The 18,373-nt window shown below is 59.7% G+C and overlaps 1 protein-coding gene across 1 annotated transcript; it reads right to left on the bottom strand.

The window, feature by feature from the left end:
• Positions 1-13,704: 13,704 nt before the first annotated feature.
• Positions 13,705-17,694, bottom strand: TLE7 (TLE family member 7; the record flags this gene model as incomplete). Its single annotated transcript, XM_084906860.1, has 9 exons — positions 13,705-13,900; positions 14,208-14,281; positions 15,038-15,191; positions 15,332-15,473; positions 16,074-16,315; positions 16,401-16,613; positions 17,036-17,094; positions 17,237-17,256; positions 17,399-17,694. 9 exons carry the CDS (start codon positions 17,692-17,694, stop codon positions 13,796-13,798), a joined length of 1,305 nt encoding a protein of 434 aa, XP_084762986.1. The 3' UTR covers positions 13,705-13,795.
• Between the last annotated feature and the right edge of the window lie 679 nt (positions 17,695-18,373).

The raw sequence follows: 18,373 nt of genomic DNA, 5'->3' as shown, positions 1-18,373 counted from the left end.
CGGAGAGGGGCGGCCACGGCCTGCCAACGAAGGAAGCGAAGAGAAGTGAAGGCGGCACCCACAGTTTGGGTGAAACGGACCAGACGGCAAAGAAGACACCGCTGAGCAGAGCGAGGTCCCGGCGGCCGGCCGAGGGCCGGGGCGACTCTTCCCCGTGAAACAGCAATAGGACGCGGGGACGGCCATCTGCCCTGAGCCGAGGCGTGGGCTCCACTGCACCCTCTGCATCAGAGGGTACCCCCTGCCCCCCAACCCAGCGGCAGCCGCCCGGGACCGCCCCCCCACGGGTCCCATGTCCTCCCGTCCGTGCGCTGGAGGAGTCGGGGGCAGGGGCAGGGGGACGCGGCCTCGGGAGCCGCGGCCAGGACAGCACCGGAGCGGCCGCACGGTGAACGGACCACGCGTGCCGCCAAGGGCTGGTCCCGCCGCGGGGAGGAGGGCGGGAGGGATCGCACCGAACGGAGGAAGACAGAGGGACCGCCTGTCGTCCTCCTAAGTGGACACTTTCACAAAGCACAAGCTGAAGGGCCACGGGGAGGACCCTGAGGGGCCGGGCAGGAGCCCGGCAGACACGCGAAAAGCCCAGACCGGACGGAAGCGCAGAGGCCGGGAGAACGGGAAGGAAAACACAGAATATGCCGAGCCGGAAGCACGGAGCCGAGGCCCAGACACACGTTGTCCGCGGTGGTACCGGGAGGTGGCCGCCGCCTCTGCCCGGACAGGCCTCGCTCTGCCGCCACTGGGGGCACCGGAAAGGCGCACACCCTGTGCTCTGCTGAGAAGAGCAAGAGGGACCCCCCTCTCCAGGCACCCGGAAGGTCGCCAGCAGCCAGCAGCCAGCGGGGCTCCGCAGCACAGATGAAGTCAGGAAGAAAAAGAGCCGGCTGAAAACGGCGGCAGAGCCTCCAGTCCCAGGGGCACCTCGCGTCCGTCCGTCCGTCCGTCCGTCCGTCCGTCCATCCGTCCCTCCCTCCCTCCCTCCCTCCCTCCGGGCGGCCCAGTTGGTTGGGTGTTGTCCTATGCACCAAAAGGTTGCCGGTTCGATTCCGGATCGGTGGACATGCAAGAGGCAGCCAGTCTATGGATCTCGCTCAGCAATGTTTCTCTCTCTCTTTCTCTCTCTTTCTCTCTCCCTCTCTCTCAAATATCAATAAAAAAATATTTTATTTTTTAAGCAAGGCAAGGAGGGAGGCAGTGCTCCCTGCATGTGGCCAGCGCTCACCGGGAAACAAACGGCAGAGCCGGGCGGGCCGCTGAGGACCGCAGGCAGCGGGCGTGTGGGTCACAGCCTGGCAGCCCCTCGGGGAGGAGGGAGAGCAGAAGCAGCTTGAGGATGTGAAAACGAGCGCCTGGAAAACCCGAGACCCCGAGAAAACAAATGAGAAAAACCGGAAGGGCCTACAAAACGTACGCGTGTTCTGTAACAGCAGAGCCGTGCCCCAGAAAGGCAGTTCTGAGGTTATTTCCTTGGCGATTAGAACCAGGCCGAGGAGTTGGGTGGGGGTTTAGGGCAGCAAACACCCCCCCTCCCCCCCGCACTCCGCCCGGAGCAGGGAGCGGCCCACCTGAGACACCTCTCGGGACACACACGCCGAGAGGGACTCCTCAGCTCGGCTCTGAGGAGCCAACGGTCCCGGGAGGCTTCCCGGACGCCGCCCGCAGCCGCCGGCCTGTGCCCCCGGCCCGCCCGCCAGGGAGAGGCGGCACCTCGCCCCCGGAAGCCAGCCAGCCAGCCAGCCCGTGGCGTCGCCCTCTTCCTGCCAAGGCAGCCCGGCCTGGACGGGAAGCCCCAACGCTGGATCCAGGGGTCACCACTGGCCTCGAGTGCAACGCCTGTCACCCAGCTGGTACAACCGGGGTCCCCCCAACAGATGCAAGAAACCCTTCCCTTCTAAAGAGCCGGACGCCACAGGCCACCGCTCCTTTCCGTGACGCCTGTGGTCACACCGAGATGCCCAGCCCACGGGGAGGCCGCCGCCCTGTCCCTCCGCCCAACGGTCCCCCAAAGAACGGATCTCGCTCTTCCCAGGAGGGCGCACACGGCAGCGGAGCCCACGGACAGCGGCCTGCGCGTGGGTTTCATCGAGATGCTGCCCACGGCCTCTGCCCACCACCACCACCACCACCACCACCGAGGAGCCCGTCTGTGAGTCCCCCGCGGCCCTCCCGGGAGGGGGTCCACCAGGACCGGGCCCCACCCTTCCGTCCAGCTCACCCACGGCCCCGCCTGTGCTCTGCCGAAACCCCTTCCTTGTGCAGGGACACGCAGGAGGGCCACCGTGTCACCGCGTCAGGGAGGAGCCGGCCCGGCCTCCCCGCCCCCATCATCACCCTCCCCCCCCCCCAACCCCCCGGGGGGCCCGGCCCCGCTCCGGCTCGGCCCCCGCCGTCCGCAGAGCAGACGAGAAGACCCCGCGGGGTTCTGACAGCTGCTCCAAGGTCCGAGGTGCCGCTCTGCCGTCAACTCCACAGCCGGTGCCCGAGCCCCACAGCTACCACGCCCGTGGGAGGAACGAGAGCCTCCAGCGCCGCCCGCCCGGCCATGACCTTCGCAGCCCTCGCCACCCCAGGGCCTGTGAGAAGCCCAAACAACAGCGGCACCGGCTCTGCGAGAACCGCCTCTGCTTTAAAACAACCGGCGCGCGCACGCACGCACGCACGCACGTATATACGCACGCACGCACGCATGCGCCGTGGGGCGCACATACTCCCCGACCCTAACGGTCACGGCAGGGGGCGCCGTGCCCCCGGGTGCTGCTGGAGAGGGGCCACCGCGAAGCTGCAGTTCTCAACCAGAGGCACATCCGTCCCTTCTCCGCCGCCCGGGGACACGCGAGATACTTTTTACTGTTACAGCCCGGAGAGCCAGAAGCACCCCCCAAGACCAAGCATCATCCGACCCCAAATGTCAATAGTGCTAAAGCTGAGAAACTCAACCCCCACGCCCGTCACGACCCCGTCACGACCCCTCGGGCCATCTCAGCCAGCCTGCCGGCTTCCCCCGGGGGAAGCACTGACACACACACACACACACATATGCAGGCACAGAGCTCTGCAGTGTGGGGCGCGGGGGTGGGTCGTTAATTCCTGGCGCCCACTCGTGAACGCCCCTGCACCCCCAACGCCAGGCGCCCGGGGACAGCCAGGTCAGGTGCTCTGTTTAGACAGAGCATCTATCCTCGTAAAGAAAAGAGCCCCCTCTCAAAAGGACCTTTGGCACATCTGACCGCATCCAAACCTCGCGGCTTGCAAGCGGGTCGGGACTGTCAGGGTCACCGTGCGGCAGAGGAGACTCTGCCGGCGACACAGCAGGCCGGGCAGCTGCCCGAGGCGCTCCAGTGCCCGTCTGGGCCACACCCTCCTCCTGGGGCCCCTCCCGCTCCGGGAGATGAAGTCAGCAGGCCAGCCCCTCCCCGGCCCTCACCCGGGCGGACGTGCGGACACGGACACCTGGCGTGAGGCACAGGCCACTCACTGCCTTCGTGGGCCCCAGACTTCCGGGGGGAGGGACCCTGCCCCGACCCCCCCTTTCTGGTGGGCTCCGGGCTCCGGGCTCCCGGCGGGAAGCCTCACAGTCTCATCGGCTCCTCTTCATCTCCAGCCACGCTCACCTGCGGACACGGCCAGCCCCACCAGCAGCTGCTTCACGGAGTGAGCATGGCGGCACCTGTGCATCCGGCCTGCCCCCGGGGGGGGGGGGGCGCCCCCTCTGTGCCCCTCAGAGGCCAGCTGCCAACCAACGTCTGGAAGCCAGTGAGAGACGGCGCGTCCTCGAGGTTTCCCTGTGCGTCCTCCGCTCGGCCTCTCCCCCGTCGCCTCCTGCTGTGTCCTCGCCAGAGGCTGCCCGGGGCCCGGCCGCCCAGGCCCCGTGGGGCTCGTCCTCCGTCCTCACGTCCGTCCGGGCGGCCCCCTTCCTTCCGTCCGATGGCGGGGCTCCCGCCGCCGCCGAAGCCACCGGCACGGGGCCTGCGCGTCCCTGGAGGCCTGTGATGACCGAGAAATGGCGTTCAAGCCGAGTGCGTCCAGAGGCGCGTTCCTCTTAGTCCGCGGACACACGGACACAAAGACAACAGTTTCTGTCCCAGACAACAACCAGGTTTCACCAAGGCTGCCCATTTTCCTACATGCCCCAGGGCTCTGCAGACGGGTCAGCGCTCAGCTCCCGACCCACCGCCTGCTGTTCCTGCCCGTCAGCACCCTCTCCGGGGCAAGCTGAGTCAGAACACCCCCTCGCCCGGCATTTCCTCCCGGAACGGACCGCCCTGGAGCCAGGGGGGGCATGTCCTCCTGCTTGGGGCATTCTGACCTCTTACAGAAAAAGGCATCCACTGCCCGCTCCTGGCCCCTACCCGGGCTCATCCCTTACGGGGCCCCGCTCCTTTCCTCGGCTGGGTCTCCCGTCCCCCCTGTGCACGAGGGGGGGCGGGGGGGATGGGATGGGGAGCGCCCAGCTGATGATGGTCCCCACAGCGGGAGAAGGCCGGCTAAGGACAACGCGGGAAGGACAAAGCACGGCTGGTCAGCTTGGCTCGGCGCACCACAGCCCAGAGCGATGGGACACACACTGCACCTGCCACGTGGTGGAGGAGAAACGGGGAACAGGCCCAGAGAGGGTGAGCGAATGTCTCCGGACCACGGGGAGGAGGGGACGAGGCGCACCTGCCCCTGGGGGCGTCACCAGAACCTTCCCACGCCTCCCCGCAGGGGCTGGCTGGGAAGACTGGTCTCCCTTCTCCCCGCCCCACGCCCTCACACCACCCCCACCCGACCCGGACAGGAACAGCCAGCTGCCCCAGGCTTCGAGCAGCTGCATTTTTCCATTGAGAGAGAGAGGGAGAGGGAGAGGGAGAGAGGGAGAGAGGGAGAGAGGGAGAGAGGGAGAGAGGGAGAGAGGGAGAGAGAGAGAGGGAATATGAAAGCGCCAGCAGTAGGAATCTGTCCAATTGCTAAACAACCCAAACAGGTGGGCCTCAGATCCTTGCCCCTGCCCAGGAAGGCTGAGGGTGGGGTTCAGGGCATCCCCCTCCTGGGGGTTCATCCCTTTTCTCTCCACCAGCCCCGGGGCGCCTGTGGGTGGAGAAACCACACCCACCTTGTAACAGGCACCTTCTCTCTCCTGCTGCCTCCCTGAATGAGCCCACTCAGCACCGTCTACGGATGGCTTCCCGCAGGCCAGCCTCTGGCTCTGATACTTTGGGGGCTGGGAGTGACAGGTCACTGTCCCAGCCCCCCTGGGGTGTCTGGAGAGAGGCCACAGCCGAGGAAGCCTGGTTAGGCGAAGACCTGGCAGCGGAGCCAAGTACCAGGGGGTCAGAGGGCTCCAATGGCTGGCGCGGTGAGCTCTGAGAGGGAAGCAGGCGCACGGGTGTCAAGAGTGAGGAAAGGCCGAAACCGGTTTGGCTCAGTGGCTAGAGCACATGTGTCAAACACAAGGCCCGTGGGCCAAATCCAGCCCGCCAGGCCTTGCAATGTGGCCCGCACCGCGCTGTCATCACTGCACTCCGCTGTCAGTTTATGACATTGTCAGTTTATGACTGTTCAGTAAACCATTCGGCCCGCGATTTAGGCTGGATTTTAGATTTTGGCCCCTTCTCTGATTGCGTTCGACACCCCTAGGCTAGAGCATCGGCCTGCGGACTGAAGGGTCCCAGGTTCGATTTCGGTCAAGGGCATATACCTTGGTTGCAGGCACATCCCCAGTAGGGGGTGTGCAGGAGGCACGATGTTTCTAACTCTCTATCCCTCTCCCTTCCTCTCTGTAAAAAAATCAATAAAAAATTTTTTTATAAAAAGAGTGAGGAAAAGCATTCCTGGGGGAGGGAGCAGGCACAGCCAACGCCGCTCCGTGTCCCTCGTCCCAGCTGCTTCCTCTTCGCAGCAGGTCGGTGTCTGGTAGGGCTCCTGTGACTCTCCCAGCCTCACACCTTCACCCTGACAACCAACACCTGCTTCCCGCGCCGTCCGCAATCCACGACACGTGGGAAGTAGCTCTCACACAGGGGACCCAGGAAAGCCGAAGCCAGCCGTCGCCAGCCGGTGGTCCGCGGACCGCTAGTGGCCGGTGAGGTCCCAAAGGTTGGCGACCGCCGGCCTGACCCATCCTCTGCTCCCAAGAAAGAGAAGCCTTCCCTCGGGAGGAGAAAACAAAGGGGCAGAGGAGTCTCGCCGTGAGGAGTCTCCCTGCACTCCTCACTCCGGGCTGCTGCAGCAGGAGGAGGTGAGCAAGAAGGGATGGGAACCCCGTGAGCAATGGCGCCAGGACACGCGTGTGTGTGTGTGTGTGTGTGTGTGTGTGTGAGAGAGAGAGAGAGAGAGAGAGAGAGAGAGAGAGAGAGAGGGAGGGAGGGGTTAGGAGCAAAGGTTGGCAGGAGGAAGGCTCAGGATGAGTCTGTGGGACAGCAGCCGGCAGTTGGGGCCACTCAAGTTTGGAAGCAAGAAAGGGACGTCATAAAAAGCGCATTTATCAAAATTCCCAGGACAAAGGCTGCCTCCACGCCGCCGCCGCATCGGCTGTGGTCACCCTGCGTGCCAGCCCGGGAGGGTGGGCCTGTGTGAGCCCCTGGGTCCAGCCCTAGGCCCCTCCCTGCTGCCTCCGTTTCCCTGGTCAGAAGTCCTCCTGCGGGGGGAGGGGGAGGGAAGAAGGGGGGAGAGAGCGATGCTGAACGAGGACAGAGCACAACGCAGGCCCAGGCGGCCTGGCCTTCTTCTGGAATCTGCCCCCGAACCACCAAGTCGCCTTTAAAAACCCTTCTTCTCAGCCTCCAGGGCCTTCTGCCGGCCGCCCTGGATGCTCAGGGTCAACAAGAGACCGCTGACTCCGACGGCTCCCCTATGGGCTTTGGAGTAAGACACTGGGCACTGAAGCACAGCCGGGCCACGGCCCCGATCACACCCTCTCTGAGCGCCCAGCCACTCGGCCAGCACTGACGGCGGGATCCAGGCGCGCCCTCCGCCCGCTGTCTCACCTGCTCCTCCAAGCCTCCCTCCTTTCCGGGGTCCTCCCTGTCCCCAGACCACCCCGCAATTTTTCAACAAATCCTGGCTGCCCCCGGGGCGGGACGCTACTGTTTACGGAATTCTCTGCAGCGTCAGGGCAAGGGAGGAGCCCGCTCCTGGCAGAGTGGGTCCTGGGGCAGCGGGCAGCCCATTCACCCTGGGCAACAAACAGCATCCTCTTTCTGATCAGCGTGCGTTTGAATGTGCAGGAACAAGATGGCCACCAGGGGGCAGCAGACAGCGACAGCTTTCACTGGAAACTGCTCATTTGTCTAAATTCTCTGCCCCACCCCCTGCAGAACAGCGGTCCCCAGCCCTGGCTGCACAACAGATTCACCCGAGGAGCTTCAAACGACACTGATGCCGGGTCCCCAGCTCCACCAATGAGCTAAGCTGGCCTGGGGTGCAGCTTAGCACCACACTCCTCTCCCCGGAGGAGAAAGAATTAGAGGAGAAGCACCCTCTGAGGCCACCCTGCTTTCCGGCGAGGGTGGAGGACCCCTGGGCTAGACCTCCGTGGCTCCGAGCAGGGGCCCCCGAGCCACCGGCACCACCAGCACCCCCGGCACCCGGAGCTCGTTGGAAACGCAAAGTCTCGGGGCCCGACCACACCTACTGAGTCAGAATCTGCCTTTTCATGAGATCTCCAGGAATCCGGGCAGATGAGACTCTGAGGAACCATGGTCCTGGTGCCCAGAAGGGCCCGTGGGGCATTTCCGGTCCAACGAGGTGCCTACCGTGTGTGGGTGCAGAGGTCGAAGCCCCGAGGGCAGAACCCATTTGCTCAAGGTCATCATTGGCCACGCACTGGGTGGGCTGGCACAGACCTCAAGACCCCGATCGCCGTCCACGGCACCTGCTCTTCCCGCCCAGCGTTTTGGGGGGTGGGGGTGGGGGTCGAACTTGCCCACAGCTCTCAGGATGTGGACTGTGGGGGTCCCAGAAATGGCTAAGGTGCCATCCCTGACTCAGGTGCCTCCGTCCGAGGGCCGTTGGCTACTTGAGGTCCAGGTGAGGCCAGGAATCGTGGTGATATCACAGAGTGGGGATGGAATAGATGCCCCCCTGTAAGGCCACAGTGGGAACTGTCTGTGATAACGTGTTTCGTACCTGCCATCTAGCTGCCGCTCAGCATCATGACGGCTCCGTTCTGCTCAAAGCCTGCTCTTCCCGGGGCCCCGGGGCCTGCACGCTTCGGCGTCTTCTGCGGCCCCTCGAGTTGCTCCTTCCATCTCTTCTTGCCCCCTAACGAAGGGTAACATTCGTTTAGCACTGTTCGTATCTTAGAGCAGTTTATATGAGCTCATTTAACCCTACAATAATGCTTTAAGATAGCTTCTCTGCATACCCCGATTTAAAGGTGAAGAAACTCAAGCCCTAGCCGGTTTGGCTCAGTGGATAGAGGCATCGGCCTGCAGACTGAAGGGTCCACTGTTCAATTCCAGTCAAGGGCACATACCCAGGTTGTGGGCTCGATCCCCAGTAGGGGGCGTGTGCAGGAGGCAGCTATTCAATGCTTCTCTCTCGTCATTGATGCTTCTATCTCTCTCCCCGTCTCCCTTCCTCTCTGAAGTCAATAAAAATAAATAAAGGTGAGGAAACTCAAGGACAGAGCTCCCACATGCACATGACAGGGGTTTCAACCCGGTTATTGGCTCAAGCACCCCCTCTCCTGGCCACACGCACACTGTCTCCGAGGCCTCCAGGGGAGACTGCCCGGGACGTTCTCTTGGCTCCTCCATGACCCTGAAGCCACACTTTCCCCCTCGATACCGTCTCCTCTGGCCGCTGTGGGCCAATCTCTAGGTCTGTGTTGTGAGCCTTGACCCTCTCCTTTGATGGACAGGCCCACATTTCAAAGGCCAGTGGGACTGACCCACATGGATGTCTTTCCCTGAAACCCAGCCAGCCCTGAGCGCCCAGCCCCTTCCTCTAGCTTGAGCCTCCGTAGTTCTCCCCACCCACCCCCCTGCCTATCCATCTCCATTACAGCACTAAGCTCATTCTGTCCAGACGTCTAGCTCAGCATGGCCACGCCGGCCTCCTGCCCCTGGCAGAGGAATCCTGGCAAGCAGGAATCCGTCCTCAGGGGCTCTCACAGAGCCAAGCCACACAGTGAACAGAGGACTCACCCAGCTCTGGGCCCCCAGTTTCCCCTCCCAGCAGCCCTATTCAGCTCCCAGTGCTATTGCCCTCTGATCCCCTAAGTGCCGCCGAGACTTCGGTCAGCCGGGGACCATCCTTCTCCAGCAGCCTTCCATCACCACCTCTCCCCCGCCCCCCACCGTCCTCTCTGCTCCGAACTGCCTCCAACTGCCTCGGATCGCTCACGGCCCCCACATTCCAACAGGCCAACTGCTCCTCCGACCCGACCCGGACATTCTGGGGGAGTCCTGGCCAGCACTTCTGTCCACTGTCCCTCTGTGTGGGCTTGTCTACTCTCTTCCGGGGAACAAATCCAGAGGATGCATCGGGGGCAGGAATAACGCCGGAAGGATGCCCTGTCCTCGGCACGTCACAGCAGCACGGATCCCTACTGCTGGTTTGAACTGCGGTGACGTGGAAGAGGTGGTATCTGGCAGGTGTGGCCACTGAAGAATTACAAATTTCCCCCCTTGGCCATTCTTCCCTGTCATTATTATGCCAGGCGACTCCCCAACCTCTCAACATATATATACTCTATACATACTCTATTATGTATAGAGTATATATAGAGAGAGTATATATATATATACACTCTATATATATATATACTCTATACATAATATTCTCTCTCTCTCTCTCTCTCTCTCTCTATATATATATATATATATATATACACTCTATACATAATATCCACATACATGTATGTATACATGACCAATTATTCCTACCAGGATGGACTCATGGATACTTGTTGTATTCTATGAGTTATAATCCATTACTATCTATTTATTTAGTTTGTTTATTTGCCCTAAGGACCCAGGCCCGGCCTTTGGGAGCGCCTGGGAGTTAGCTCCCGTGTCCTGACAGCCCCACCATCTCTGGACACCCCTAACTTCCAGGCTGAAAGCCAGAACCCGGCAAGGAGGTTTCACACCCCAAACTCCTCCCGCCCCTCTCTGCTCTCCATCCCGCCATCCGGCCCAAGCCCAGGGGCTCCCGGTGGGCCTTACGCACCTCGCTCAGGGGCGCCCCTGATGCCCACCGCAGCCGGTGTCCCCCCCCCCCGACAGCCTCCGTCTCCGGGACACCCGCCGTCGGTCAGCAGCGCGGGCCGAGCGCACCTCGCGCTGCCGCCGCCGCGCGTCCCGTCCCCGCGCCCCCGCCCCCGGGGCGGCCCGGCCCTCCGCGCCCTCCGAACCCAGTCCGACCCGGCGCGCGGCGGCAGCGGCCCCGGTCCGGCCCGGCCCGGCCCGGCCCGCACGGGGACGCCGGGCGCGGGCACGCTCTCCGCCGGGCCCGCCTCCTCCCCACGGGCCGCTCCGGCAGCTCCAGGTGCCCGCGGAGGCCGGGTCGGGCCGGGGAGCCTGACACTGGGGCCGGCTCGGCGGGGACGGGGCTGGGACGTTTCCTCTTCAGGAACAGAGAAGACGCGCTCGACGGGGGCCCGCTTGGCGCAGTGGGCAGCGCGTCTCATAATCTGAGGGTCCTGAGTTCGAGCCTCAGAGAGGACACAGCTGTTTTGCTGTGGCGGCCAAAGACCTAGCAAGGCCGCCAGTGCGGGGGTCCCTCACGGGGCCCAGGACAGCGAGGTGGGGCGGGACATCGCTGACCCGGAATGGCCAAGCTCTAACCAGTTTTAGCTGAACTCAACTCAGGTGTTTGTTTTCAGTAAGGTTATATTTAAGCCAAATTGACAACATATGCCAGGGAGCTAGATCTGAATGTTCCCTGAATCTTCCAACTTTCGATTATTCTGTTTTACAGTAGCTTCCAATTACTTTGTCATCTAATCTCTGTTATTTCATTTCATAAATATTGAATGTTTCTAGTTTTCATTATTCATTTGTCTTAATTGCATTGTGGTCATGAAATATATTGTGTAAGAGTTAAATCCTCTGAAATGTATGACTGAGTTTATGGTCCAGTGTTATAAATGCTTTGTATATGTGGGGAAAAAATATCCTCTGTAGTGAATGTATGAACTAAAACTAATATTTACTCATGTTATTAAACTCTTCTATATTTTTATTTTGTCTGTTTAAACTATTGGTTACTGAGAGATTTGTCTATTTTTGTCAATTTTTCTTTATAAATTTGAAACTACATTAATAAATGGGTAAAACATAATTTTTGTATCTTCCTGCTGGATTTATGAAGTGTTCACTTTTATCTCAGATATTGCTCTTTGTTTTAGAGCATATGTAATCTAAAATTCATGTATCAGCTTGCGTGGATTGTGTGCACACAAAATATCTCACCTGGCTCAAATATAAAACATTTTTGTATCCTTATGTTTTAATCTCTCTTAAACATGTAACATCTGAGAATTTTTAAAATCCAGCCATAGATCAACAGGATAGAAATATTTACTCTATTTACATTCACCATAATTACCCGTATCTTTGGACTTAAACCTGGATGGACATTATACATTTTGGAGTCTATTTGTTCCTATTGCCCAGTAGGATAGATATATTATTGGCTTCTATCCTCTGAATCATATCTTTACATGGATGCTAATTATATTATTTAGGGGCACACTGGCGACAGCAGGGTAGGCAAGCTATAGTCAGTAGATCAATCTGGCCACTGCTTGTTTTTATACATAAAGTTTTATTGGAACACAGCCCCACACGTTCCTTTATGTATTGTCTATGGCTGCCTTCACTCTACAGCAGAAGAGCTGAGTATTTGGGGCAAAGACCAAATGGCAAACTAAAATATTACCTGGCCCTTTAAGTTGTTTCCAGAGCTACGGTAACAAATAGACTCCAAAATTTATAACAGCCCTAATACGTTTATTCCTCATCCACGTAACAATCCAAAGTGGGCAGCTTTTCTCCATATTTGATTTGTGGAAACAGGATCCTTCCACCTCATGGCTTTACGATCCTCTAGGTCAGTGGTCGGCAAACCGCGGCTCGTGAGCCACAGGCGGCTCTTTGGCCCCTTGAGTGTGGCTCTTCCACAAAATACCATGTGCGGGTGTGCACATACAGAGCGATTGAAACTTCATGGCCCATATGCAGAAGTTGATTTTTGGTCTGGGCGAGTCTATTTTGATGCTCTACCAATTGAGCTATCCGGGCTCTCTGGGGGAGTCTATTTTGAAGATGTGGCGTTAGAATGCTCAAGGGGCCAAAGAGCCGACCACTGCTCTGGGGCTTCCATGCCATTCCCCCAGCGTTGGTAGAAGAGGACAGAGAACCTGGAGGGACACCCCTACTCCTTTAGCCTTGGCCCAGAAAGGGGACCCCTTCCTCTCTCATGATCAGTCAGCAAGAATTAGCTGCCCAACATCTCAATGCAACGCATGGCACACTGGGTCCATGGCTCTGCAGTCTCCTCCCAGTGACAACTCTAAGCTACAAACTTGAGTGGCAGCGATCTCGTGGCCATGCCAACACCAAGCAGAGAGGAGGCAGGATGGGAGGGGGCTAGAAGGCAGGCCTATCTGGCTTGTTTTGGGGAGCTGGGGCTTTTTCAACTTGGGGAAGGCCAAAAACTATTACATCATCACATCCTCAAACATGAGGAAGCCGACACAAAACTGCAGCTTTCGACTGGCACCAAATGCCAGAATTAGGGTGTCAGGACTTGCGAAGACTCAGATCAAATGAGCTATTGTGAATCAGGAAGCTGAAAGGAGAGAGCCTTTCTCGGGATATGGTTAGACCCGCTCATGGGGCCTCACTCGGCCTTGGCCGGTGGCTCAGTAGGTTGGAGCATTGTCCCGAACACCAAATCGTTGCCGGTTCAGTTCCTGGTCAGGGCCCGTAGGCGAGGTAACCCATCAGTATTTCTCTCCCATCACTCTCTCCCTTTCTCTCCCTTCATCCTCAGGTGAGGGTTAACAAAGAGAGTTGAGCATTGTTGATCTACCAACGCCAATATGCAACTTGAAAATTTGTACACATATATACATTTCTTAAGCCTTCTTAAATTCTAAGAATTTCCTGTGCACACGTGTCCCCCCAACCCCCCCAAAAAAGTTACAAACAAAACTAAGTCCCGGTTTGGCTCAGTGGATAGAACGTCAGCCTGTGGACCCTAAGGTCCCGGGTTTGATCCCAGTCAAGGGCGCAACCTTGGTTGCAGGCTCCTCCCCAGTCTGGGCCCTGGTCAGGGCTCATGCAGGAGGCAACCAATCAATGTGTTTCTCTCACATCAAATGTTTTTCTCTGCCTTTCCATCTCTCTAAAGCCAATCAAAAAATATCCCCGGGTGAGGATTTAAAACATAAAAATAAAGAAAATTTCTTTAAGAAAAACACTTAAGTCCTTTCCATGCTGGAATTTGCTGACTGGGGCATAAGGAATCCACCACAATCAATATGTCATTGGAAAGAACTGACCACATATGCAGGCCATCCTGGCTTTTGCTTTTCTATTTTATTTGTTACAAAGGCAAGTTTCCCCACCAAACCCCAGCAGTCGGTGGTGGAAGAAATAACAAAGTGAAAAACCCCTAAGCAGTACAGTAAAAACCGGGGAGCGCAGGCTGGGTGCGTTCTGGGAGGGGAACAGGCACGTGGCCCGCCATGGAGGAGACGGTGGAGGCACAGGAAGTGTTGGAAGCTGGTCAGCGTCCAAGGTCGCCCCCCTCAGCACGCTGCTTCCTCCGGCTCTTGGCCAGCAGGACCCGCGCCCAACCTTCAGCACAGGAGCTGGTAAACCGTGGCACAGTTCTTGGAGCCCGTGACCAGATACTTGTTGTCGGAGGACACATCGCAGCACAGGACTTCCGTGGACTCCTCTTCCTGGAGGGAAAGAGGAGCCAAAGAAGGTTCTCTATGCAGGGGCCAGGCTCGGGCCAGAGATGGTTCCGTTTGGGGCTCTCGCAAGGCACAGTGCAGACCTGAGGGTCCGTTCGGAGGCAGGGCCAGGCCTCAGGCCTCAAGGTGGAGCCCCTGAGTTTGCAGGACCGCAAGTCCCCATTCCCCCCTCTATCAGGTGGCCCTGGCTGCCGGCTCAGAGGTCCTCTCCCACACTGCCTCTGGGACCTGACCCCCTGGGATCCGGGCCACAGCTTCGGGGGCCGCGTTTTCACACCCCTCCTTCCAGTACCTGGAACAGCTTCTGCAGGTACGGTGCAGATAAGCAGTGGACTGACTCATCCATCGTGGCCACAAAATAGCCCCCTGCGAAGGAAGAACAGATGGAGGGCCAGACGCCGCGTTTTAGTCCAGCTCTGTTCCCGGCCGGACCAGGGAAGAGGTTTCTCTGCCTCGGTTTCCCCGGAAAATCAGAGACACAACAGGAACCATTCCCTCCCCCCGCACTCCACCCCACCGAGGATCGCGGTGAGCCTCGCTGAACAGGACAGCCGCGGGGGCTTCGTGCCGCTTCCGTCGTCTGCCCGTGTCTCAGGCTGCCGCTGTGTGGGGAAGCGAGCCTCTGACAGAGCCAGGACAGGAAGGGGGATGGGCAGAGAGAGCAGACAGGAGAGGTAGCTGGGCTATCGGAGGGAGAAACTCTCTGGGGTGGGGGTGGGGGTGACGCAGAGGTGAGAGCAGTGGGGAGCAGACACCTGGATCTCTGTTTGGCCAGTGTTGGGAGAAATCAAGAGTCTGAAATAGGCCGGGCCTAGACTTTAAAAGTTAGCCCTAGCCAGTCTGACTCAGTGGATAGAGTGTCGGCCTATGGACTGAAGGGTCCTGGGTTCGATTCCGGCCAAGGGCACATGCCCAGGCTGCAGGCTCGATCCCCAGTAGGGGTTGTTGTGCGGGAGGCAGCCAATCAGTGATTCTGATCATTGATGTTTCTCTCTCTCTCTCTCCCTTCCTCTCTGGAATCAATAAAAGTAGTATATTTAAAAATAAATCAATGAATAAAAGTTAGCAGACACCCCGGAGTGTGCCAGGACACCCCGAGGCGTGGCCTGGCTTCTCACGCACCGGAGGGGGCGAACTTGAGGTTGTGGCGATGGACGTATTTGTGTATGACGGCCTTGAACGCCTCCTTCCGGTGAGTGTGCAAGATGATGATGTCGCTGGTGCGCAGGCCCACGAGCAGCCACTCCTCGCTGGGGTCGTGGGTGATGCTGAGGATCTGTGGGGAGGGAGGGGGGGGTCAGAGCTGCAGGCTGCCAACCCCATCCTGCGTGCCCACCTCCAGGCTCGGGTCCCGCTCCTGCGGGCACCCACGGCTCCCGGGGGGCCGCACGCAGCCAGCAGGGGGCGAGCCGGCACCTCGTGGTGGACGTTGTATTGCTGCAGCTTCAGGCAGCTCCGCAGGTCCCAGGCACACAGGCTGGTGTCTTCGCCTCCCGTCCAGAACTTATTGCCCGTGAGATCCACACATCGGGACCCAAACTCGGACACTCGGTGCTTCCTGGCGGGAGAGAACCCGGGGGTTTGTGTCTGGTTGGACTCCGGGGAGTTTGGGGCCCAGGAAGGCCCTAGAGTAAGGTGACCAGATCGTCCAGGTGTTGGCGGGACAGTCCTGATTTCTAACAATTTTTCCCCGCGTCCCGCGGCATTTTAAAAAAAAATCCTGGTTTTTCGAAAGATTGGAAACATTGGAAAGATTCTTTCCAAAAAATCGGGACTTTTTTAAAACACCGCGGGACGCGGGAAAAATTTGTTAGAAATCAGGACTGTCCCGCCAACACCTGGACCATCTGGTCACCTTACCCTAGAGTAGGGGTGTCGAACTCAATCAGAGAAGGGGCCAAAATCTAAAATCCAGCCTAAATCGCGGGCCGAATGGTTTACTGAACAGTCATAAACTGACAATGTCATAAACTGACAGCGGAGTGCAGTGATGACAGCGTGGTGCGGGCCACATTGCAAGGCCTGGCGGGCTGGATTTGGCCCGCGGGCCTTGTGTTTGACACATGTGCCCTAGAGGGACCCCAGATCTATTCTCCACACTGACTCACTCAGTCCGGCCGCCCAGAGGGGAGAGTGGGGTCCCGCCCCCAGGTCATACCTGATCAGGATTTGTCGCTGCAGATCCCAGATCTCAACGAACCCTTTGAAGCAAGCCAGGCAGATCTGGGCGTTGGAGGAGATGGCCAGGGAGTAGCAGATGGGGCCGGCGGAGGCCAGCTGGGCCCTGACGCGGGGGGTGGGTGCCAGGTCCCACAGCGTCAGGGTCTGGGACACCCCCCCGGTGATCAGGCTCTGCTCGTCCGGGAACAGCTTGCAGCTGAGGACACAGTTGTGGCGGTCCTGCGGGGACGGCCACACGCTCAAGTCACCGCGAGGCGGGCGCAGGCTGCGGGGCGGCTCCTGAGCCCTCAGGGCGCGGCCTCACCTGGAGGTTGAGCTGGGCCTGCGGGGCCTTGCTCCAGGTGTGCAGGGCGCCCTCGTCCCACACCCGGATGTAGCCGTGGCCGCACGTGTACACGTGGTGCGTGGAGGTGCTGATGGCGATGGCACAGACCTTCTTGCCGTGGCAGAGTTTGCCCACCTTCCAGGACTTGTGTGGGATCCCTGGCCTGACCACCGTGTCGTCTCCCACCGGAGGCTGGGGGAGGAAGAGAGGGTGGTGGCCTTGAACGGCCATCGCCCTGGGGCCCCTCCTCCGTGGGTGCCTCACTACATTCCTAGCCGTTCACCCAACAGCTCCCCTCTCACCCCCAGGCAGGAGCCTGTCCTCCGCTGGGGACCCCAGCCCGCTGACACCCTCTACGCTAGCCCGGGGCAGGCCCGGGGGGCCCTCCGTGATAAGCAGGGCCACGTTGTCTGAGGCCATTCCGAGTGGCGGCAGCGGGAGCAGAGCCTGGCTCGGAGCCCCCACGGGTGCAGCTCTGGAGGTGACTCTGGCAGCGGAGGCCCTGTGTACGGGTGGCGGGAGAAGGGGAGCCACAGGACCCCCTCCCCCCCCACTCTGGGAGAGAGAGGGAGTGTAGACTTCCTGTCTGGGGGGGACAGGGAGGAGACACTTACAACCGCTCTGCAGAAGGGCCGGACTTTGTCACTGGGACGAGGAGAAGGACTAGGCAGGCCTGCGGGGAAGAATCGATGCCCATGGCTCGCGGAGGGGGCAGCTGGCAGCCTGCTCTCCTGTGCCAGGGCCTCTCCCCCAGACCCCCCACCGGAGCACCTTGAGCTGCCACCCTCCCTGCCCGCAGTCCCGGTTGCACTTACCAAAGTCGAATCCTAGTAACCTGCCAGTGACAAAGGGGGAGGGGGTAGAGGGGAAGAGGAGACAGAACATGAAATGGAGGGCATCCTGCTAGGACCCCTCCCTCAGGTCCACTCCTGTCGCCCCCCCCCCCCCACCTCTGCCCCCGACCAAGGGAGACCTGCCTGGAGGCAAACGCTGCTTCTTCTCGGGGCCGCCCCTCGGAGAACCAGCTGGCCCGGAGCTCCGACCTGTCCAGGGCCCGGAGCGCCCACTGCTGCGGGGTCAGCGGGCTCATCTCCTGGTACACGGGGCTCTCCTCCGGGGAGCCCGGGGGCCGCTGCGGGGAGCCGCACGCCCCGTCCGGCTGGGGCTGCGCCTGAAGCCTGCGCTGAGAGCTTTCCTGCTCACACCTCCTGGGCTCCGGCTCATCGTAAACCCTGAGGATGCTGAACTCCGCCTCTTCCTTCTTCCCGCTCATGTTCTGAGGCCGAGGAGGTGCTGGGCTCCCGATGTGTCCTTCCCCCCTGTGGCGAGAGAGGACAGGCTCCGTGCTGTGCTGTGGGGGGTCTGGGTAGAAGGTCAGAGAACGCCTCCCATGGTGAGAGGGTTCAAAAGACCGGTCGCTAACTTTTTTTTTTTTTTTAATATATTTTATTGATTTTTTTTACAGAGAGGAAGGGAGAGAGACAGAGAGCCAGAAACGTCGATGAGAGAGAAACATCGACCAGCTGCCTCCTACACATCCCCCACAGGGGATGTGCCCGCAACCAACGTACATGCCCTTGACCGGAATCGAACCTGGGACCCTTCAGTCCGCAGACCGACCGACGCTCTACCGCTGAGCCAAACCAGCTTCGGCTGGTCGCTAACTTTTTATACAAAATGTTGGCAGCACCGGTGACAGGTTTCCCAGGGACCTTTTGAGATGTTACCAGATGTCATGTTTTTCCTTCTGGACACACACACACACACACACTGCATTTCCAGGCCCGTAAAATCAGTCACCTTTCATCTGACCAATGGAGGCTCCTCCCAGGGATAAATAAAACGGAAGGTAACAAAAAAACTGCACTCGCGTCCCAGGGCCTCTTGCCCCCTGGAGGGGCCAGCAGAGGGGAGGGGGAGGCAGGGGAAGAACTGTGAAGAAGTCATGCGAA

This window comes from Pipistrellus hanaki, assembly GCF_964339955.1.
Source record: "Pipistrellus hanaki genome assembly, chromosome: 15".
Lineage (NCBI taxonomy): Eukaryota > Metazoa > Chordata > Mammalia > Chiroptera > Vespertilionidae > Pipistrellus > Pipistrellus hanaki.
The sequence above is the reverse complement of the archived record's forward strand: the minus strand, read 5'-3'. Positions and strand labels throughout refer to the sequence as shown.